The 23,512-nt window shown below is 44.0% G+C and overlaps 1 protein-coding gene across 1 annotated transcript in view; it reads left to right on the top strand.

Moving 5' to 3' along the window:
• Positions 1-23,512, top strand: part of nup160 (nucleoporin 160) — a 67,790-nt gene that overhangs the window by 39,113 nt on the left and 5,165 nt on the right. Inside the window, exons 22-33 of the mRNA XM_055649801.1 lie at positions 52-150; positions 1,521-1,640; positions 3,866-3,961; positions 5,921-6,015; positions 7,821-7,917; positions 8,265-8,370; positions 10,604-10,764; positions 12,070-12,130; positions 13,435-13,545; positions 15,668-15,791; positions 19,220-19,321; positions 21,896-22,037. Coding sequence (XP_055505776.1) covers positions 52-150; positions 1,521-1,640; positions 3,866-3,961; positions 5,921-6,015; positions 7,821-7,917; positions 8,265-8,370; positions 10,604-10,764; positions 12,070-12,130; positions 13,435-13,545; positions 15,668-15,791; positions 19,220-19,321; positions 21,896-22,037 — 1,314 coding nt within the window. The remainder of the gene's footprint in view (positions 1-51; positions 151-1,520; positions 1,641-3,865; positions 3,962-5,920; positions 6,016-7,820; positions 7,918-8,264; positions 8,371-10,603; positions 10,765-12,069; positions 12,131-13,434; positions 13,546-15,667; positions 15,792-19,219; positions 19,322-21,895; positions 22,038-23,512) is intronic.

Consider the following 23,512-nt stretch of genomic DNA (forward strand, 5'->3'; position numbering starts at 1 on the left):
TTTAATAAAACTGGCATCACTAATTATTTGCATGTTTGCTTTATCTTTAAGGAATATGTGCGTCTGTTGCAACCTTGGTGTGAAGTAAATGTTGGCTCACGGCGCTTTGTGCTAGGGCAGTGTTACCTGGCCACAGGTGAAGGTTACAAGGTAAGGTTGTGGTGAGAGTGGAAGATGAGCGAGGTTGTGGTGGGAATTTCTGTTGCTGCTTTCAGCATCAGTATGCAAATTTGTATATATTTCCATGTTTGTCTCAAGGTAAGATCCTTGGTAGATGGGAGACTGCCAACAAGTCACCAATTTATAATAGTGATGCTGTAATTTCAAATAGGGCGCAGAACTGCCCAGTGCCTTGGTATGTGAACGGATGCGTAATGGATGAGGACCTGTCCTGAACCTGGCAGCAGACTGACGTACTTTGGAATGGGGATTCATTCCAGATTTATTCCCAGCATAATTCATGGCTACTTGCTTGAATCTCTTCAGTCGAGTATCATCCATTCCCTCAGAACAGAAGCATTTATGAACTAAATGACTAATGCCACCTTCCTGTGTGATCCAGCACACTCACATAGTACCATTCATCGTCAGGAATTGACAAGAAAAAAGCTCCTCGTGACACATGTTTCCTTACCTCTCCTGTCTGCCTGCAATCTATTCTTCACTACTTCCATTTTCTCATCTACACAATGCCTGATACCAGTTGAAGACAACATTAACTTCTACCTGGATGCTGGTATACCCAAATTATCTCCGCCTCTCCCACATTGGCCACCTGATATGCTGCACTGGATGCACAAAAGATTCCTTTAAGTATCGAGCAGACCAGAGCCATTGTCTTGACACAGCCTTTGTTCCTTAGTTCCTGCCTTCTCCTGTTCCTTGTCCAGATCAGGTGTTGCATTGGACATCTGAGCCTCCATGTACTAATAAAGTCACAAAGGTTTCCATCAATTCTGCATTTGTCTCAGCTACAGCTGAAACACCTGATTTCCTTCAAATATGGCGATTCATATGATCTGGCCAGATTTCCTAGTCTTGTCTTATCCTGGTCTTCGAACTTTTGAATGGACTTTGGCATCCTGTGTTATCTCCCTCATCTCCTATAACCCACTCAGTTGGTTCTGCTTCAATTCTTAAAACTGTCACCCCACATTATCAGCTGCGCCTTTGACTGCCAGAACTAAGCTCTGGCATTCCTTGCTGAAGCCTCTTCATGCCTTTCCCTCCCTGTTGTTTTGGCCATGCCTTTGGTCATCTGCCATTGTTTAACATTATTTCTTTGATGCTGCTTCTATGTGGCACCATGAAGAGTCTGGTTAAATAAAGGAGATATATGTGGATATTGTTGCTGTTGACTTGAGATGTGGCCAGTGAACACACACATGGGGTGGCGATTACCCCATTCCTCAGCCCATTCCAGTAGGTGAAAGGTTGATGAGAGTTGATTCAGAATTCTGACTTGGTGTTATGTGGTTAGGGGTATTTGCAGCCTGTCGGCATCATTGCTTCTTTTCCAGGCTCTGGAGTGCTTCCGTGATGGTGCTGCAGCCGTGGGGAGGGAGGAGTTCCTGGACAGACTGATCCGGGTGGAGGATGAGGATGCTGTCTCCAATCCCAGGGTGCACTATTACAACAAGGTGCGTACTAAGCTGCAGTCTGCTGCTCGTGACCTTTTGCCAATAGCAAGGCTGCTTGGGTGAGGAGTCCATATGGGATGGGATCTGGCTTTAAGCATAGGATAGATTTCAGCCCTTGTCTACCTGCAGGATAATTATGATTTTCAGCACTTTCAGTCAACAATTGTTATTTTCCCCCTTTGTTTTGGAGTACACCTTTCTCCATCGATAAGTTTCGCAACACTATTTCCAAACCAGTTTTGTTGTGCAGAGTCCCAACTGCACCTTATAGTTCCTGGGTGGCTAGAGTTGCTGAAAACAATGTAAACGTCCGCAAGGCCTTTTAGGCTCTAGCACGCAGTAACTGTTGATCCACATTTATGTATGATACATCTGATCTGTTTAGATATCATGCAAAACAAAACTTTTCACTGTCCCTCGGTACATATAACAATAATAAACCTAATCCTTTACTCTCCTTGTCCCTCTCCACCACCCTGTAGTTACAGAATATCAATTGATAGTTGTTTCTATTGGTTGAGGATTTGGGGAGCTGTTTTTGCTGAGCAGTCATTAGGCTAGGAAAATAATCAATAATGCTGCTAAATATCATGGTAATGTTGAAATGGAGAAAGCACTATGTGAGTATTAGATAACTAACAGGGCTAATTGATCTGTGGCAATGTAAACCAGGCTGCTACTATTCCATCTTTTAAATTTTCAAATGGATTTTTAGAAGTTTGGGAGAAAGTAAATTGACTTTTTTCCCATTTTAAAGGTGAGTTTGTGCATGTGTCTTCGTAATACATTTGTAACATCCAGTTGGAACATTTGGAACAAGATGAAACTGTGAAATCTATCTTTTGTCTATTTAAACACCTGAAACACCTTAAGATGTAATTTTGCTTTAGGCAGAAGTACATTAAAAACAGTTAAAAAAGGATCAAGGAAATTCAAATTCCTACCAGCACAACTCAAATCTTGCCAGTCTTTTGGGTTATTTACAAAAAAACATTGCAATAGCAGATGCGACTATCTGCAAAACTAGTTAAAGCCCGTTTTTTTTTTCAATACAGATATTGGAGTTTTTAATAGAAACACGCAAAAGTGCCTCGAATATCTGCCTTTAAACTGGGGCAATGCATGGTGTCCTATTGTTCCCATACTCACCTGACCACTGTGCTTGGTCTTTGCACCCTCTGTGCAATGGTTACTTTTCACAAAGTGCTGCCACGCGTTCTGGAATAATAACTTTAGCCATTCAGATTGTCTTTGCAAACTACATCCTTCTGTTTTCATAAGTGCTGCACGCTGTGAACAAAATCTGCCTCATTTCAACGCGCCATGTGTGGCAACATATGTGCCTTAACTGACCATGTGCAGCAACATATATGTGATGGGACAGTTGACATTTCATTCAGGGCCCATCAGTCCAGGTGGAGGGACCGACGCAAAATGTCAACTGTCCATTTGGTCCCTTTCACCCCACCAGCCTTTACATCCAACGCATCATCCTCTGTCATTCCTAGAGTGTCACCTCCAACATGATCCCACCTACCACCTGTTACATCTTCCCACCCCCATTACTTTCCGCATTCCTAGAGTGTTCTCTCCGCAACCCCTTGGTTCATTCATCCCTTCCCACCAAATGGCAGACATTTCGCCGAACACTTGCGCTTGGTCCGCCGAGGCTTGCTGAATCTACTGGTTGTTAATATTTAACTCCTCTTCCTATTTCCATATTAACCTTTCTGTCCTGGGCCGCCTCCATTGCCAAAGTGAGGCATCACGCAGGTTAGAGGAACACCTCATATTCCACTGGGTAACTTACAACCCAATGGTACTGAACACTGAATTATGCAATTTTTGGTAACTATCCAACCCTCTGCCTTCTTCCCCTTTCTCCCCGCTTTCCCCTGCTCCCCCTGTGCGTCCTTTTGTCTCGCACCTTCCCTCTTTTCATCTCTGACCTTCTGCCAATCAAAAATCCTCCTCACCTCAATCGGCCTATTACCTGCCATACTTTGTCTTGCCCTCCTCTCGTCCAGCTTTCTTTCTCTGTCCTCTATCCCACAATCAATCTGAAGAAAGTTACCGGCCGAAAAAGTCTCCATCCATTTCCTCTAGAGTTGCTGCCTGACTTGCTGTGTTACTCCAGCACTTTTTTTTTTTTTTTTAATAAACCTGCATCTGCAGTCCCTTGTTTCTGTATTATATGATCTCAACTGTTTGATGCTTGTTCCTAGGTCCTGCGATTGCTGGAAGACATGGGGTTACCAGAGCTTGTTCTGCAGCTAACAGCAATTGCAGTAACTGAGGCAAGGGATGACGGGAAGATTCTGGTGTGTGTGTTTATTTTTTACTTCCTATTTGATTAAGTGTTGACCTGCTACTTCAACCTCTTCTTACGAGTGAAATGAAACCAACACCTTTTCTGTAGATTCTCAACTGATGTTCAACTAACGTAAGAGTCCCAGCAAGGATTTATTCATTGTACAATCTCTGAATGGGGTTTTACATGACTGAGAGTAGCCTATAGATTTGGTACGTGGTTTGTAACAGGCGCTCAATGCTTTTCCCAGAAATATCCTTTTTTCGGCAAAAAGAAGCACAGGTTGGAGTCTCGGAGTTGAACTGTAAAAGACATACGCATTTTTACCCGACTCTCTCTCTTATCTACAATTGCACTGAGGAACAGTTAAATCTCCAATTTCCCCCCACTGGGTGCGGTGTAGACAGTCTGCAACGTTTCTCTCTTCACAGATGTTGCTTGGCCCAAGTATTTCTAGCTTTGTCTAAAATTCAGATTTGCACGATTTAAATTGCCACACACAATTTCCAGCATTTCGATACAACACGTGCACAGTGAATAATCTGGGTGGAATTGCCCTCTTAGCAAATCTTAACAACAAACCATGAACCTGGCATTGTTTGGCTCCTGTTTTCAGCTGTGTTACTGTGTGGTGGCTGAGAATAAATTGAGGTATTGCTGGTATTGTGTAGTACCATAATAGATCAATAAAGCTTATGGTCTACATTGTTTATATGCGTGCATGTGTGTGGATCAATCCTGTGTTGGTGTATAACAACAAAACTGCTGTCAATGTTTTTTTAAACAATGCTTAAGCCAAGTGTTGATAACAACTCTGGTGTGTAAAGAGCCTGTCCCACTTGGGCGTCATTTACGCTACATCATTTACGCGTCATGGCGTAGGCAGTAGCGCGCGTTGCCCCAGGATTTTGGGATTCACAAAATCCTCATGTGCCACCTGCACCCAAGTGGGACAGGCCCTTTAAAGCTTTCAGCCCATGATGTTGGAATATGATTGGGAAACATTGGAGATTGTGTAGTTCCTCCGTGCAAACACAGGCAGGAGTGGGAGCTCTGGGAAAGACAGAGAGGAAAATCTTTCCCAGCGTTTAAAGGGAACAAGGGTAATGATAAATGGGTGATAATTAGGCAAAGAATGGATCAAATGAAACGCAAAGAGAGTCTTTAATTGGCAGCAGCAGTGGGCCAACCAGGGCCAGTGTCCAAACTGGATGTTTGGAAAGATTGACATGGAACCTGGAAATTATATGTTTCCAGATGGAAGTTACTGCAGGAAATAAGTCGCAGCAGTTTGAGGGACTGATCCATTTTCTTAGTCTGGTAAAATATGAAGTATTGGGTTTTTTTTATGCATCCATTTTGTTTTGGAATTCTGCTGGAGGCTGCAATTGGGAATTAAAATGGCAAGTGACTGAAAGCCTAATGCTTGGAACCTAAGTGTGTAGAAAAGAACTGCAGATGCTGGTTTAAACTCTGTCTATCCCTCTCATCATTTTAAAGACCTCTATCACGTCCCCCCTTAACCTTCTGCGCTCCAGAGAATAAAGACCTAACTTATTCAACCTTTCTCTGTAACTTAGTTGTTGAAACCCAGGCAACATTCTAGTAAATCTCCTCTGTACTCTCTCTATTTTGTTGACATCCTTCCTATAATTGGGCGACCAAAATTGTACACCATACTCCAGATTTGGTCTCACCAATGCCTTGTACAATTTTAACATTACATCCCAGCTTCTATACTCAATGCTCTACTTGCAATGAAGAAGCTGGGCAAGTGAAATCTTGACATCAAGCCGGGGAATGACACAGTTGAGTCTGCAGTGAGTGAGGGAGCAGAAGGTGTGAAGCCTCTCCTTGATGGGGTATTTGAAAGTGTAGAGGCTTAGGGTTTTCATGATGGGTGTAATAATGATCATCTTCCCTAGAAGGTAGTGCCCACTGCATTTAATCACTCGTGTTTTCCCTCCAGGCTATGTTGTGGACAAAGATTTTCAAGCATCACTTGGACCTGGGTCACAATCATCAGGCTTATGAATCACTCACCCAGAACCCGGACACCAGCAGGTGAGAGAGCAGGAACGACGCTGTTGTCAGTGTGTCTCCCACCCTTCCTTCACCTCCCCCTCCCCCTCTCTGGAATGGCGAGCTGACACGCCGTGGTGTGATGTTGAGTTCAGTGTTGTGAGCATTGTCAGAGGGGTGATTAACAGGCTGGCTCATGAGCTCACCCTGGAGCAGTTCCAACACAGCTGTGTAGTACTGTATGGTGCCCTGTGTTGGCATTCACGGCCATAACCTACAGCAGGAGTGACAGATGTGGCAGCTGCAGAATCTTCTCCTTGGGGAGGAATGCTCTCTCATTCCTCTGCTCTTCAGATGGGGTGAGGTGGGGTGGTGTGGTGTGGCTTGCAGCTCTGCTGACCTCACATCTTTTGTTACAGTGAGCCTGTTTTTCTGTCTTTCCACCGGCCCGGCCCCGCGCTGCTAAGAGTTTGTCCACTGCATGGTACATCCCTGGGTTTGCCACGGTCAGGCTGTCATCGTTGTGTGAGGCAAATTTAATTGCGGCCTGTGCACTTGAGTCAACAGCCAGTATTGTCCATTGAAGGCCAGAACTACAGCACAGTGTTTTTAAAAGGACCCAGACCATTGCCGCCTCGTATCTGAATAAGCAGCTGATAGTGCTCACCTTTCTTTTGAAAGTAACTCTCTCCATTTGTATTCTATTTAGATATAACTTCACCTCCAGCAGTTATAAAGGTGCATGTTTTCATTTGAACAAATGCTATAATGTTAATCTGGCAGCAACAGTGTGCTACTTGATCTGACTGGACTGGATCCAATTTATTTATCATGGCCTAGATCCATTTCTAAATTGTAATAAATTGTTTGAAGGTGCAAGTGTCTGGAGTTGAGAAGCAAGCTAACATAATTCAATTAATTAATGGACAGCACAGTGGCGCAGCGGTAGAGCTACTGCCTTACAGCACCAGAACCCAGGTTCAATCCTGACTGCGGGTTCTAGTCAGTATGAAGTTTGTACGTTCTTCCTGTGATTTGCGTGGGTTTTCTCCGAGATCCTCTTTTTCCTTCCACACTTCAAAGACTTACAGGTTAATTGGCTTGGTATAAATGTAAAATTGTTCCCAGTATGTGTAGGGTAGTGTGTAGGTAGACTCAGTGGGTCGAAGGGCTGTTTCTGCACTATATCTCTAAACAAAACTACCAATACCAGTTCAGGCTGGTTCTTGACTCCCTTATATACTGGCAATGCCAACTTTATATTATCACTAAATGTTTACATGTTCCTGTCTTAGTCTGTTTATTCCTGCCACTTGCCATACTTGTCAGTTTTATTTTAAAAGTGCAGTCTCCCTGAGCTTAAAGGAACAACTTTTAAACTGTGCTTGGAGCAAAGGTTCTTGAAGATTTTTGCATTGTGTTTCAGGAATTTGTTTTCCCTCTCCCACTTTCAACTATCAATGGTGAATAAAAGCATTTTTATAAACTTGCCTCAGCCCCAACTGAAAACCAGGCCTTGGTGAGAAATGCCCCAGTTACTTCTAACTGCTGACTGCAAACTGATCATTAATGATGCTGTATTAGAAAAGGCAGCCCCATCGTCCTAGATGGAGAAATTGCATGAGAAAACCAGGCAATCGGTTTAAATGCCTGGCAAGTTCACGCCTTGGTTAAATGCTTTAATGAAATCAAAACTTGGTGATGGTATTATGAGTACATTGCTGGCTGGAAAGTAAAGTATGATAAATGTACAGAGGATGTGATCATGGTACAGGGAAGTGTAGGAAGAAGAATCGAACAAGTGTTTTTGCATTGTGATTTAGTGTGTGGTATCTGTCTTCCTACAGACAACTTGACTGCCTGCGTCAGTTGGTGGTGGTTCTGTGTGAGCGTTACCAACTTCAAGATCTGGTGGAGTTCCCTTACATCAACCTTCACGATAAGGTATGCAAGGCCCATGGTGGGGGCAGGTGGAGACTGGGGAAGGTGGCCTGGCCGATTATTCAATACTAGCCCCTTCATTCAATTGCAGCTCTTTACACCATGGTAAAAATTCATCCAACAGCAGCGATCTTAGTGTTGACACAAGTTAATATTGTGCACACAGAATACTCAATGATTAAAAATATTGGATTGTAGCAATGCCTCATCCAATGTCTATTGGGCTCGGTGAAGCAGCCATACTTGCAGCATGCCTGACAATACAACTGGATGATTGAAAGTTCCCAAAGTTGTCGCTGATCTCAGTATTACATTCCTGACTGAAGGCTCTCCATGCTCCTGTGTTCCAGGTTGTTGGAATCATCGAGTCTCGTGCTCGGGCTGTGGACCTCATGACTCACAACTACTACGAGTTGTTGTACGCATTCCATATCCAGCGCCACAACTTCAGGAAAGGTAAAGTCTGGGCCTTGCACCACTTATGCGCCAGGTGTACTGGCTGTGCTTTCAGTCTGGGTTCCTAGTACCAGTTTAATAGCAATGCATAACCCAGACAGTTGTTGTATCCTAATATCCATACGGTTATACATGTCCCACCAGGGAACCCAGTCCTGTACAATGAGGTTCTTGACATTTTGGTATAACACCACATACATTGTATTAGACTCCCTGGCATTCCCTGTAAGCTCTTAACTCTATTACACAAAAGTCTCCCAAGTGTGCAAACCTGCCCCAGACTGCCTGTTTTCTTTCTATCCCTGTGGTCTGCATGTGAGTCTGTTGCCGCCACATGACCTTGAGCACCAGTATTAAACTGATTCATTCCCCTTGCTCGCTCTGGCTGCACAAGAGCTCAATAGCCTCATTCCTCTGAGAGTGCTTTTGGGCTTGGGTTCTTTGACACTATCACAAGGGGTCAGCTTGTATTTAGTGCACAATGTTGTTGTTCACATGTTCTCAAGTAAGACCATGGCATCTAGTCTTGGGTGTTAGGACATTTACAGAGGCAGCTGATTAGACCAATCTAGGCTCGAGAGTTCCTTCCATACAGCTAACGTGTGTATGGATGCTTTTCATGATTGTGATTCTTGATTGTGGAAATGCTCTTTTCCACTTTGCTTCTTCCATTTTAGCTTCCTCATATGAGCGACATCACTTTGATGCAGGAATCCCAAAAAGGGACAATTCGGTGCTGCTTTTTCCCTATGATGTTCCCAATGTTGAAACTCTTCAGGGTTTTTTAAAGAGAATCTTTGAATCACTTTATGATAATCAATGCTATTTCATCTGCTCATCAACAGCTGGGTATTTTCAGGGTGTTTGACAATCTAATATGAATTTTCTGTAGTTAAAAGCTGAAAATGGACCATTCTGCTTGAACCTTGTCAGAAACCTTCCCTGGCCGTCACCTCTGTCCCTCTCGCTGTCCACTGTGTCTGGATGAAGTCTTTGCATCCATTTGAGCAGATCATCAAGACCACATTTCCTCCCCTCTCTACTGCCCCCCCCAACATGTGTACTGCTTATTTCAAAACTCTGCGATAATGCCCGTCTCCGAACCTGTGCCCTTCACCTATTTATTCAGGTGTAATCATGGCTGGCAAGACCAGCATTTACCACCAATTGGCTTTGAGACGGTGGTAGTGAACGGCTGTCTTGAAACTGCAGCCTTGAACAGGGTTTCTTCCTTGAAAGTATTCCCTCGGTAATTCTGGGAGTGTGCGTATCACATTTCTGAACCAATAAAACAAATTCCATAGTTCCTAATTGGGAACCAGAGGAAATTTCTCAGGCACCTCGATGATGGCCTTGATCAATTTCTGCATTGACATCAAAGGAATCATTTTTGCCTTGCTTCTGGAGCTGCTTTATTTCTTCAAGCTTGGACCAGGGCAGTGATGGGAACTGGAGTGAGTGGTCCTGTGCTTGGTTTGCCTTTCTTTGATTAGCCTGAGTCAATGTAAGTTAGACATTCATTTTTCTAGAGTCTAGAGATACAGCATAGAAACAGGCCCTTCAGCTCACCAGGTCCACGCCAACCATCTATCACCCATTCATGCTAGTTCTAGGTTATCCCACTTTTGCATCCACTCCCTGCGCATTAGGGGCAATTTGCATGGGCTGATTAAACTACAAACCCGCATGTTTTTGGGATGTGGGAGGAAACCGGAGCACTCAGAGGAAACTCGCACATTCACAGGGAGAATGTGCAAACTCCACACCGGGACCCGAGGTCAGGATCGAACCCATGCCTCTGGTGCTGTGAGCCAGCAGCTCTACCAAATGCACCACTGTACTGTAGTCAGTTTAGTTTTTCCAATAGTTAAAGGTGCTGGGCTATTTCAGAGTCTGTTTAAAGTAACCGAATTGCCCTCCTCGGAAAGAAAGCTGCTTCTTCTTGCTGCGTCTGAATAAGTCATGAACTACATCCACTGGTGATTAATGCCACATCTGTGCACAATCCTGGTTTGAAGGACAGACTTCTATTTGATTCTTGTCTTTTGCATGCTACTTAATGTTGTTCTAGATGGGGAGGGTGTTCTGCCCTAAGAGGTAATTTTGAAGTATTAGGTGGGTGAAGGGATTGGGTTTTGACAATGTTCTTGACATGGTTGGGCTAATAGATGGAGCTGCCTCCAGTTTCACTGCTTAGATAGTTAATAACTTTTTTCTTTCTGTTGTTTCCCAGCTGGGACAGTGATGTTCGAATATGGAATGCGTCTTGGCCGAGAGGTCCGCTCTCTCCAAGGGCTCCAGAAGCAAGTGCACTGTTATTTAGTGGGAATAAACTGCTTGCGGCAGATCCGACCAGAGTATGCCTGGATTGTGCGGCCAGCGTCCGGAGCCATGGTATGAGAATGTTCTTCAACATGAATCTCATAGTTGAGGCTCTGTCCAATACACCTCAATCAGCCCGTGAGAATGTGGGTCCACACACCAGTCAGCATCCAGAAGTGCTGAGAGCTGGAGTACTGGTGCCAGGTGAATTGAGCAGATGTGCCTGCTCCCTAGAGTTAAGACAAAATAGCGAGTGGCCCATTGAATGCTGAATTTGTACTGTTGGTGATCCTGTGGAGGGCTCACATTCAAAATGGACTGAAGAAAGCACTGTGAATGCTTTATGCGGCAACTTCCAATCCTCGAGGGTTGGTAACTTGAAATAAAGCATCGAATGCACTGTCAGAGGTCACACTGTGTTAGTGAATTTATAAAGTGACGGAAAGTTATTCAAGATTGATACTGTGTTTCAAACGGCAATTAAAGTATGGTAAAATGTGTTGAAGTAATAGCAGCAATGTAGAAATGAAACTGGCCAAAGGGAGACAGCATTGTAGTATTTTCAGGCTGAAGGGAAGAATATGAAGATATTACCCATGGGTTAGTGACCTGGGCATGATTTTGGCTTGTTGCAGGCAGTAAACTAGGAAGAGCATAGAACAGTAAGAGGAATAGAGTGTGGAAAGGCATAGATTGAAATGGTGTAAAATAATGCTTTTTGGGAGGCAGAATAAGGTGGTGCATTGTAAACCAGATGTGACCATTTGAAAGGGTTAAAATAGTGAATCTTTTAAAGGCAACAGCGTTTAGACTGCGAAAGATCGTATCAGGTTTGGGCTTTTTTGTCGTTGTGTTATAAAGTGAGGCAGTTCAAAATGAGCCTTTGATAAGAATGCTGAATGACCCTCATCAGGGAGATTATTGGGCTAATGCAATAACTACGACATCTTGTGGCCCTGTGGATCCAATAGTTTTCTAGACCACTCTCCACAGCTGTCCTACAAAGCCAAGTTGTCTACAATCTACAATAGGCTGCAGACAGAAAGACCTGCAATTGCATTCTGATGATCTTTTGGCAACTCATTGAACCATTTTTATATTGGGCACTACAGCCAGTCCCAGACTCCATACTGTGTTCAAAGGTGGATGGGGAGTGTGGGGGGGGGGGGTGTATCTTGATGGATCACCCTCCTAGTCATTAAGTGTGGGTCAGGAAAGTTATACATGCATGTTGTGGTAGAAATTTGTTAATTGGAGTGGTAATCTGATTTTGTGCTCGAGAGTTAAAGGGCATTGTGTTCAACGTGGTGCGGTCTTTGGGGCCGGGTGGCGATGAGTGCTGCAACCGGCTGTTTAAACCTTTGGTTCTGCCAACAGTACGAGCGTCCGGGGGCCTCACCAAAGAGGAGCCATGATGGAGAATACACTGCCATTCAGGGTGAGACGCATTACTTTGTTCAGGCCTGTCAGTGAAAATCATGCTGGAACTCAATTTGAGTATTTCTAAATATGAATGTTTCAACTTTTAAACATTGATGTGGTTGAAAGTTTATATGTGCATTGTGCAATGGATGTATTTGGCCAATCTGTAAAGTTTGTGTAATGCCTCTAATGATTGCTATTACTACACTGCTCTGAACTGCAAAATACTTATTATTGCACTAGATTTGTTATTTATTGAACGTTTTCTTTTTTTTCTCTTCCCCCGTTATGTACTATGTTTACATATTCACATATTCTGTTGTGCTGCAGCAAGTAAGAATTTCGTAGTCCCATCTGGGACATATGACAATAAAACACTCTTGACTGAAGCTATAGATGGTCTATTCAGTTGCTCTCCATTGAACTAATGTCAAGGGACATCCTTTTTTTTAAAAATATATAACCTTTTTCATCATGGTTCTTCCTTGTTTGACAATGTCAAGCAGAGTTCTGTTTTGAGTTGTTGCTAGCTCCCTCCCTACCTGCCTGCGTGTGAGAACAACACCAGCGTGCAGTCCTGGTGCGTTCCTAGTCGGCACAGCTACACGTGCTATCCTGGAATTAACCACAATTGTGCAACACAATTGGTGACTGCATTGCTTGTGTCACTCATGGAAATCTCGCTGTATTTCTGTCTCTATTTTTACAGTTCTCATGGTTCAAAAGATGAATTCAGACATTGATTTAGCTGAAGACTCGTCGGGCAGGTGGGACTAAGGGAAAAAAAGTTGTGTCGGCACGGACTTGTAGGGCCGAGATGGCCTGTTTCCGTGCTGTAATTGTTATATGGTTATATGGGTACCCTTTCCCATTACAATTGGGTTTGACCATTTAGGTGAGTGGGGCAGTGCAAATTTCAATATACGCAAGTGAGCAGGGTCAGGAAATGCAAGTGGCACAGCCTGAGCTGTGAGGAACCAGATTCCACTGCCCCCAACACCCATGATCTCTAATTGGGGCACGTTGCTGTAACGTGCAGGGTTGGACTGCAGCCAAGAGCAGCTAAACGAGCTGATGCATGTCACACAAGCAGGTGAGGAGATTGGTGCGGTCCTGGATCGAGGAGATGTGTGGTGAAACTGGATCATATGTACCAGCGGCTGAAAGGATGAAGTACACAGATGTGGGGTGTTACTGAGTCTGTGGTGAGAAGGAGGATCAGCATTGTGTATGGTGAGGGGGATAGGATGACTGCATGTATATACTGAAGATAAGATAAAGTGGTGGAGTTTAACAGACTGGTTTGACCTGTGATTCCAGTCTGCCGTCAGATTGATATCGTGGAATTAAAAGATTTGGAGAAAGAGTATATGTTGGCCCGCACTCGACTAGAACTCGTAAAGCATGACCCATCATCTGCGGCAGTAGCCGGTAAGATCAGAAACATTGCTTGAAAAATGTAATGTCCTTCGTGCTGGAGCTTGTTAGTATTGTACTTTGTCTTTCAGGAAGCACACGATTTTTAACCAATTCTCCAGATGCAGCAGTAAAGCAGTTTGACATTTTAATTCTTTGTCCAGTTTTTTTTCACCTTTGTAGCTTTTTATTATCATTTTAATCGTCATGTTGTGCAGAGTTGAAACTTTAATAGTCAAATTGTTAGTCGATCACAAAGAGATGGCTGGCTATTTTTTAAGATGTGACACAGTGTCTAATCCTTTAACTATTTATCAAACAAATAGGAACATGAGTTATGCTCTATAGTCTGTTCTGCCATTCAGTGCGAGTGATCTTCTAGCATGCAACTAATTCCTTGACAATCATTTTGTCTTGATTCTGTTAATAGCCAGTATGCCTCCTGATCTCAGTTTTAAATGTAGTCAATGACTCGGCCTGCACAGCTCTCAATACACAGAATTGGAGTGGAGGGGAGATGGCTGGTAGAGAGGGAGATATGGGGTAGGCCAAAAACTAGCAAATGATGGGTGGATTCAGGTTAGGAGGGTTGATTAGCAGATGAGTCATCCCCTTCTAGGCCATTTCGGACTGAGTTGAGGAAAATCTTTTTCAGCCAGTGTTGTGAATCTCTCGAATTCTCTGCCACAGAAGGCAGTGGAGGCCAATTCACTGGATATATTCAAGAGAGAGTTAGATATAGCTCTCAGAGCTAACAGAATCAAGGGATATGGGGGGAAGAGCAGGAACAGGGTACTGATTCTGGATGATCAGCCATGATTATATTGAATGGCGGTGTTGGCTCGAAGGGCTGAATGTCTCACTCCCGCACCTATTTTCTATGTTTCTCACTTTCTCTGGTAATTCTTTCTCCTACCCGACTCATCTGTCCATCGACCCCATTTCATCTTAATCCACCAATCACTTGCTAGTTCTTGTCCTACCTCTTCTGCTCATGTTTCTCTTCCAGCTAGCTCTCCTCTACTGCATCAGTCTGAAGCAAATATCCTTTTATGGTAAGGAGAGCAAAATTGTATTAGTCATCGTATTTTTCAACCAAGGTCCCATAGGAAGACATCCTGTACTCAAATGCACAATCAATCAAGGCCACTGTAACAATTTGTTTTCTGGCTGCCTTCCTGATAGCTTTGAGTTAACTTAGAACTCATTTGATACATGTTTGGCCAAATCCCAATCCTTGCATCATCTTGTTCCAGTGCAGGTTCCTTCACTCCACTAACCCCCGATCTGAAGCCACAGAGCTGTGTTAGCCATCTGAACATTGTTCTTGTCTGTGCTGTTCACAAGATCAAATCTCTGCAGAATTTTTACACCGTCCTAATATCTTGGGCATCACTGGACACGCAACATTTATTGGTTGGTCCCAACACCTGGCTTTCTTGTTCAGCCACCAATGAGCATGTTGATGGAGTCGACAAAAGCATGTAGGGTTGGAGTAGCGTACAGGGCAATGGGATGAGGACGACAGGTTTTGTTCCTCAAAGAACATCCTGAAAGAGTGCTGAAACCATGAGGGACATAGATGAGATGAATGTACCGAGTCGTCTTTCCTAGGGTAGGGGAATCAAGAATTAGAGGGCGTGGGTTTAAGGTGAGAGGGGACAGATTTAATAGGACATGAGAGGCAACGTTTGCACAGTGGTACATATATGGAAAGAGCTGTCGAGGGAGGAGTTGAGGCAACAAATAACAACATTTGTTGGACATTTGAATAGGTACAATGATAGGAAAGGTTCAGAGGGATATGATTCAAATGTGGGTAAACGGACCACTGTAGATGCCATCTTGATTACCATGGGTGAGTTGGGCAGAAAGGAACCGTTTCCATGCTGTCACAGTGATCTAATAGCTTAATGGTTACTTTCTTTGCTTAGAAAGTTTTATTCAAATTTATGGATTACTGAGTGGGTTGTGAATTTGTGTGGACTTTTAGTCCAAAACATAATTTCCATACTATCCGGCCTAAATGTATAAGATTCTTTCTACAGCCTGTGTAATATACTCCTCTTCACAAGTTTTAAAGTTCTGTGTAGTCTCCTGATGGGTGCTCAGTATTTAATCCTTTGTTTTACTGCAGGAAATGCCTCGGCTGAGGAGATTGTATCATTGCTTGTTCAAGTGGGGCTCTTTGATACAGCAATCTCCCTATGTCAAACTTTCAAGCTCTCACTCACCCCCATCTTCGAAGCACTGGCCTTCAAGTAAGTGCGGGATTGATTGTTGACCGATTTGTGCGCAGTCTTTGCCCCTTTCTCTTGTGAAGACCTGCGACAGTTTGTTCTCTGAACCAGTGGAGGTTGAAGTGAACGTACACAGGGAGGATAGAAACCTGGAGTGCACGGTCTTCTCTCCACCAGTTGAATGGCTTTTTGGTCATGTTAGTGGGTGTCAAGAGGTTGGTTGAAGAATCTTCTCGGTCATGAGGGGGCTGGCACTTTCTTGATGGGTGAGCTCACTTTGCAGATTTAGCTGAAAGTCCCAATCGCACTTGAAAAAAAAATGTTGCCCTTCACTGAGTTCCTAGGAGTAAATATCACTGGCAACTTGTCCTGGACTAGCCATATTGAAGCAATGGCCAAGAAAGCACACCAATGCCTCTAATTCCTCCGAAGGCTTAGGAAGCACAACATGTCCCCATCTACTCTCACCAACTTCTACCCGATGTGCTGTAGAAAGCATTTTATTGGGATGCATCACAGCATGGTTTTTAAACAACAAGAAATTCGAGGGAATTGTGGACACAGCCCAGGCCGTCACGCAAATCAACCTCCCTTCCATTGACTCCATCTATGCTTCACACTGTCTCGACACGGCATCCAGCATAATCAAGGACGAGTCTCACCCCAGACACTCCCACTTCTCTCTCCCATCAGGCCAGTTGAACAGAGGTGTGAAAACAGATTCAGGGACGGTTTCTTCCCAGATGTTATCAGGCAACTGGACCATTCCGTCACCAACTGTGGTCCTGAGCTACCATCTATCATTGGAGACCCTCGGACTATCTTTAATCATGCACCAAACATGATTCCATTTGATGTAAACCAGCATCAGCAGTTCCTTCCTACATACATTTGAATCTTTCACGATGGAGGGACACAAGTGGAAAGAGCGCTCGCCACTTGCAATACCATCAGTGGCCGCTCGGGGGATTTCAACTGAGCTCTTGCAATTTTGTCATGATTATAGGGGGTGGGCAGACCATCAGTTGGCAGAAAATCGTTCACCTTGCGGTTCAATGCAAGAAACTATGTATTGAAACTGAGGCAGAAGATAGTGCTAGAGCCTATTCGCTCCTGTGATCCTGGTTAAATCTTGCCCTCTGGTCCTGCCTGTGTGGATTTTGCACATTCTCCCTGTAACTCCCTGGATTTCCACTGGATACTCAAGTTTTCTCTTTTCCTCCCAAAGATGTGCTACTATAAATTAATTGGCTGCTATCAATTATCCCTTCAGTGTCTGGTAAAGGTACAACTGGTAAAGGAATCGAAAGAGAGTTGATGGGAATCTGTGAGCGCAAAATAAATTGTAGAGCTGGAGGTAAAGAAGAAGAGGGCAATGGGACTGATGGGATGCTGCGTGGAACCCAGCATGCACCCAATGGGCTGAAGCAAAGATCCTATAGCGGAGCAAGATGGCCTACTCCTACGCAAAACACGTAGTACGGTCATGGGCAGATTCATGGGTGATTATAGGACCCATTTTAGCAACCAGCCTCCGCCATCTTGCTTCCGGCCAAAGATCGGATCTTTGCTTCCGCCTCCGCTCCCGTATCTTCGCTTTGGTCTTTGACTTGGGCGAGGAGAGGGGGGTGCGCGGCCCGGGACAGCGGGGAGGCCTGGGCAGGGAGAGGGGGTGCGCGGCCCGGGGCAGCAGGGAGAGAGGAGGGGAGTAGGGCAAGTGGGGTAGTGGTGGCGCAGGAGGGTTGGGTAGGGCCGGGGGAGGGAGAGAGCAAAGATCTTATAGCGGAGCTCCGCTATAAGATCTTTGGGAGAGAGAGGTGGGGTAGGGGCCGGGGTGCAGAGAGCATGGGGAGAGATGTGGGGTTGGGGGTTGGTGGGGTTAAGGGACGACAGCATAGGAGGGGGGGGTGACATTGTAGTGTGGGGGCGGCGAGGGAATGGGGGGGGTGGTGGGAAGAGTTGAGGGGTGGGATAGGGCCTAGTGTGTGTGAGGTTGCGGGGAGGTTTACAATGTTTATTATTTAATGACCCTTGTCTAGTCTGAAATAAAGTTCATCATTGGATATAAAAATCAGAAGAAATATAATTGTGTGTGTTATATGATTATATACATCTATATCGCATTCATGTATGCGTGTTTATAAACATTTTATTCTTTAACAAGAATTAACAGAATTATGTATCTAACCCTATATCACGCACAAAGACTGTTCCCCCGCAACGTTGATTACACTGCGAGTCGGGTCGGGTTGGGTAGGTTCCGGTTACTAAAATGGGCGGGGAAAAATGCCCAGGATCCCCTCCATCGTGTACTACACGTCAGCCCATTGCATTTCGCAGGAGTGGCCTTTGGGCTGAAGAGTCATGTGTCTATTGTTTATCAGGTGACGTTTGTCTGGATTGTAGGAAGACAATGCAAGCTGGAAATGGGCTGCAAGGCCTGAAAGAGGCAGGTAATAAGTCAACACAGGCGAGAGATGGGGTTTTGATAAGTGGCTGATTGGAACAAAGGCCAGAGATAAGAGGATGGAACGTGTAAGACAGATTTGAAGATTTGCAAATTGACAAGCCAGAGGGAGGAAATTAGCAGGAGGGGTGAGTGGAGGAGGGAAAAAGGTGGGAGTCCAGGTGGGGCATAAGAGTTGGGGGGGGGGAGATTGCAACCTTCACGTGGTGCACCCTGTTTTGACGAATGCAATCAACCTGGCGTGCACAATAAAATAAGTTCAAATATAACAAGTTGTCCTACAACTTTAGGCTGTGCACGCCATACGCAAGAAGCTAGGAGTGGGAGAGATAGGGGGAAAGTGGGGTGGGGGTGGGATGGTAGAAGGGCTTGTTGGGGGAGAAAGGGGGAAGTTTGAGAGGTTATCTAAAATTGGAAAATTCTATGTTTGTACCGTTGGGTTGTGAGCTACCCAAGCAGAATATGAGAGGCTGTTTATTCCAGTTGTATGTGGCCTCACTCTGGAAATGAGGAGGCCAAGGTGGAAAGGTCAGTGTGGGAATGGGAAGGGGAGTTGAAATGGTGAGCAACCGAGAGACTCGGTATGCGTTGGCGAATTGAGCGCAAGTGTTCAGTCGTCAAATTGACGTTTGGACTCGCCGATGTACAGGAGGCTACATCGGGAAAACCAGGTGCAGTTGATGAGGTGCAATGTGAACCTCTGTCTCACCTGGAAGAACTGTTTGTGAGGTATATCTGGGTCAACTGGCAATCATTTAATGTATGTGGGCTGAATGAGTTGTGATAGAATTGATTTCTACATTTCACAAGTGAAGTAATTGGAGAAAGCCTTATTTGTTTACCATTGCGTGTGTCTCAGCTACAATGGGAACTATTGTTGGAGTTTCGATCTAATTGTAGAGTTAGTGTTATCTGGATTGAAGCTGGCATCATATATAATTCTACAAGTCTACATCATATACTATTCTGTGCCCTCTTCCAGGTGCATCAAACTGCAGTTCAATGGAGAGGCCACACAAGCGGCTGCCTGGGACTGGCTGAAAACAAATCAGATGCCATCCGTGGTTGCAACAAAGGAGTCTAGGTACATTCGAGGGGGCTAAGGGGCAACACTGGGGAGGGGTGGTGCTGCTTGGCACATGCCCTTTGAATGAGGTTATCACTGTCAATTACAGCATCTGATATCAACTGTATCTGGCACCTGGCAAAATTAATACTAACAAATTGTCTCATTCCCCATCATTACAAGCTGCAGCCTTGATCTGTGAACTGTGTGGGGAAGGTATGTCAGCAGTGCTTTTGTGTAAAGGAGTGCTTTACTAAGCAATTCCAACAGGAAATTGATGATCACCCACTTTCTTGTAGGTCTGAAGTCATCTTGATGGAGTGAAGATTCTCATTTCCTTCCCAGTAAAAATGTAGAGTTTTATTTGTGCTTTTATACCAGATTTACTAAATTAACTACATTTAAATTTCCCAGTTGGTAAAATTTAAACATGCCAGCAAAATTTAAAAAAACCCTCTAGCCAAGTATCACGTACAATGAAATGTCCCACTGGGACGAAACGCCGTTCACCACAGCCGGTGGGTCAGACACTCATAGAAACATAAAAACATAGAAATTAGGTGCAGGAGTAGGCCATTCGGCCCTTCGAGCCTGCCCCGCCATTCAATTTGATCATGGCTGATCATCCAACTCAGTATCCCGTACCTGCCTTCTCTCCATACCCCCTGATCCCCTTAGCCACACGGGCCACATCTAACTCCCTCTTAAATATAGCCAATGAACTGGCCTCGACTACCCTCTGCGGCAGAGAGTTCCAGAGATTCACCACTCCCTGTGTGAAAAAAGTTCTTCTCATCTCGGTTTTAAAGGATTTCCCCCTTATCCTTAAGCTGTGACCCCTTGTCCTGGACTTCCCCAACATCCGGAGCAATCTTCCTGCATCTAGCCTGTCCAACCCCTTAAGAATTTTGTAAGTTTCTATAAGATCCCCTCTCAATCTCCTAAATTCTAGAGAGTATAAACCAAGCCTATCCAGTCTTTCTTCATAAGACAGTCCTGACATCCCAGGAATCTGGTGAACCTTCTCTGCACTCCCTCTATGGCAATAATGTCCTTCCTCAGATTTGGAGACCAAAACTGTACGCAATACTCTAGGTGTGGTCTCACCAAGACCCTGTACAACTGCAGTAGAACCTCCCTGCTCCTATACTCAAATCCTTTTGCTATGAAAGCTAACATACCATTCGCTTTCTTCACTGCCTGCTGCACCTGCATGCCTACTTTCAATGACTGGTGTACCATGACACCCAGGTCTCGCTGCATCTCCCCTTTTCCTAGTCGCTCACCATTTAGATAATAGTCTGCTTTCCTGTTTTTGCCACCAAAATGGATAACCTCACATTTATCCACATTGTACTGCATCTGCCAAACATTTGCCCACTCACCCAGCCTATCCAAGTCACCTTGCAGTCTCCTAGCATCCTCCTCACAGCTAACACTGCCCCCCAGCTTAGTGTCATCCGCAAACTTGGAGATATTGCCTTCAATTCCCTCATCCAGATCATTAATATATATTGTAAATAGCTGGGGTCCCAGCACTCCATTCTTGTTCAGGGGCTCAGACGATACTGTGGCACAGACCATACTGTGGCCCCATTCAACTTTGCCACCGAATAAGGCTGTTCTGCTCAAACTGTGACAGATCTTGGCCTGATCTGCCCATCGTTTTTATCACTTGCACTAATGTTTCCTTATGCAGCCCTTAATGTCAGTTTTTGATTGCTCCTGTGTTGTATCTTGACCCACATTGTTGCATTACAAAGGCACAACAAATAGTTGTTGTCTACTCTTGGAGTGGGCTCAACATATCAATCTCCCTTAGTTCAAGATCCATATGAGTTCCAGTGAATGTGCAAATCTAGTGAAGCACCTGTGAGATTTTTTTTCACTGCCACACACGTGATGGCTAAGGCTTTTAATCGGTTTGACTAAGGCTATGGTTTCCATTAAGGCTAAACTGCTGGGAAGATGTAATAATGACACTTTCTAACTTTCTTGAGCTGCTTATGATCAGTATATGACCTACCAGGTCTAAACTTGGGTTCTGACGTTTGCATTAGTTTGGCAATGCTCTCTCCATTGGAGTCCAGTACACCTACTCAATCCTTGTCTCTGAACCATAATGCATCTGGTACTAAAAATATTTTGCTTTTCCTTTTTTTTAAATACAGTGAATGTTTTTTGAGTGGACAGACTTGCAAATAAGCAAAGATAACAGGCATGAAAAGCAAAACAAAACTATAGGTGTTGGAAATCTGAATTTAAAAAAATGAAAGATCTTTGAATGAATAACCCTGTATCTCTTGCTGTAGTCGTTTTGGCATTTTTGAAACAACCATTCTGCAGCAAAAGCAATATTAGCTGAGATGCAATTGTTGCCCAAGGTGCTGAGAGGATACTTTGCCCTTCGGCAGTGCTGTGGGATTTTTAACCGTTATCTGATTAGTGTGGGGCCTTGGTTTGATTGTTTTCAGTGAATGAGACCAATGATGGGGAAGGAAGCCCATTGTAAGATGATTCCTTATTTCATGGAGCGTGTCTTTGAATGAAAGTGTTTTTCTGATTAAACTTCTTATCTTTGTCTCCATTTAGTGCCACAAATGAAGCCTGGAGGTTGCTCTCTGCCTATCTTGATCGCTACCAGTCGCACAGTTCACAATACCATCACTGTATCATTAATAAACTGTTGTCACATGGAGTGCCACTTCCCAACTGGCTTGTTAACAACTACAAGGTAAAAATGCTGCTCATTTTTCACTTTGGATAGCTTAATTGAGAATTGCTTTTGGGCTGGGAGGTAGGAGATGAATTGTGTGGCATTGGTCATTCTTACTGTCTGTGTGTCAAGGTATTATGATAAGAAAGGATGTAAGATTTTGCATTACCACTGATCAAGCTGTCTCTGATTATCTTGCATTTGTAACATTCAATATTATGGACAGTCCACCAATTGATTTCGATAAAAGGCAAGAGTGCATGATATAATTGTGGGGAACGGATTGCATGCTCTCTTCAAAAAATAAAGTTTAGAATGCGATCCTTTTTCAATATGACCATGGATAATCACTGTCATCAAACCCCTTCTGTACCACTCTCCATTTGCTATTCCTTGATATTTCACATATTTATCCACCTCCCCTTTAAATACATAATGATCCAGTTTCCACCACCTGCTGGAGCAGGGAAATCCAAAGATTCACTACCCTCTGCACAAAGAAATATCTATGTACCTCAGTTTTAATTGGTCCCTTATCTTGTAGTTATGCCCCTTGTTCATGACTCTCACTAGTGAAAACCCAATATCTACCCTGTCGTTGCCTTAAAATCGTGTATATTTGAATAAATCTCCCCTCATTCCTCGACCCAAGGAATCTCCCAAATTAGACTCTCCTGGTAGGATAACCCTCCATTTTTTAAATTTATCCTCTGAAATGAAGGTCAAAATGTCATTTGCCAGCTTAGTTTAATAAGTCATAAGCTTTTGTGCACCTATTATCATCAGTACATGACCAATGGTTCCAAGGGAGTTGGCAGGCTCTTTGTGAATTTTCAGAATCGCTTTAAATCTTTCATGTGAGCGATTATATGTAAATAATTTACTGTATGTTGGGCTACGGTGAGGAAAAAGCTTAATTCATTGAAGTTTGGGGGTTTATTGCAGAGGAGAGATGTGACGTTGATTATTGATTGAGAGGTAAAGATAGATCAGCCATGATTGAATGGAGGAGTAGACTATATTGACCGACTGGCCTAATTCTGCTCCTACGACTTATGAACATATTAAGCAGAGAATCAACCTACTCCAAGAAGAATTGGCCCTTGGTGGCCCAACATTAGTCCCACCAGCCTGAATTTCGCCTATATCCCTCTAAACCTTTCCTGTCCATGTACCTGTCCAAATGTCTTTTAAATGGTGTTATAGTACATGCCTCAACTATCTCCTCTGGCAGCACATTCCATTTACCCACCACCCTCTCTGAAGAAGGGTCTCGACCCGAAACATCACCCATTCCTTCTCTCCAGAGTTGCTGCCTGTCCCGCTGAGTTACTCTAGCTTTTTGTGTCTACCATCTCTGAAAAATTGCTCCCTCGGATTCCTATGAAATCTTTCCCCTTTCACCTTAAGCCTATGTCTTCTTGTTTCCTCTTCTTGTGCATTGACCCTATCTGGTCTCCTCACGATCTTATACACCTCTATAAAATCATCTT

This window comes from Leucoraja erinacea, chromosome 18, assembly GCF_028641065.1.
Source record: "Leucoraja erinacea ecotype New England chromosome 18, Leri_hhj_1, whole genome shotgun sequence".
Taxonomy (NCBI): Eukaryota; Metazoa; Chordata; class Chondrichthyes; order Rajiformes; family Rajidae; genus Leucoraja; species Leucoraja erinaceus.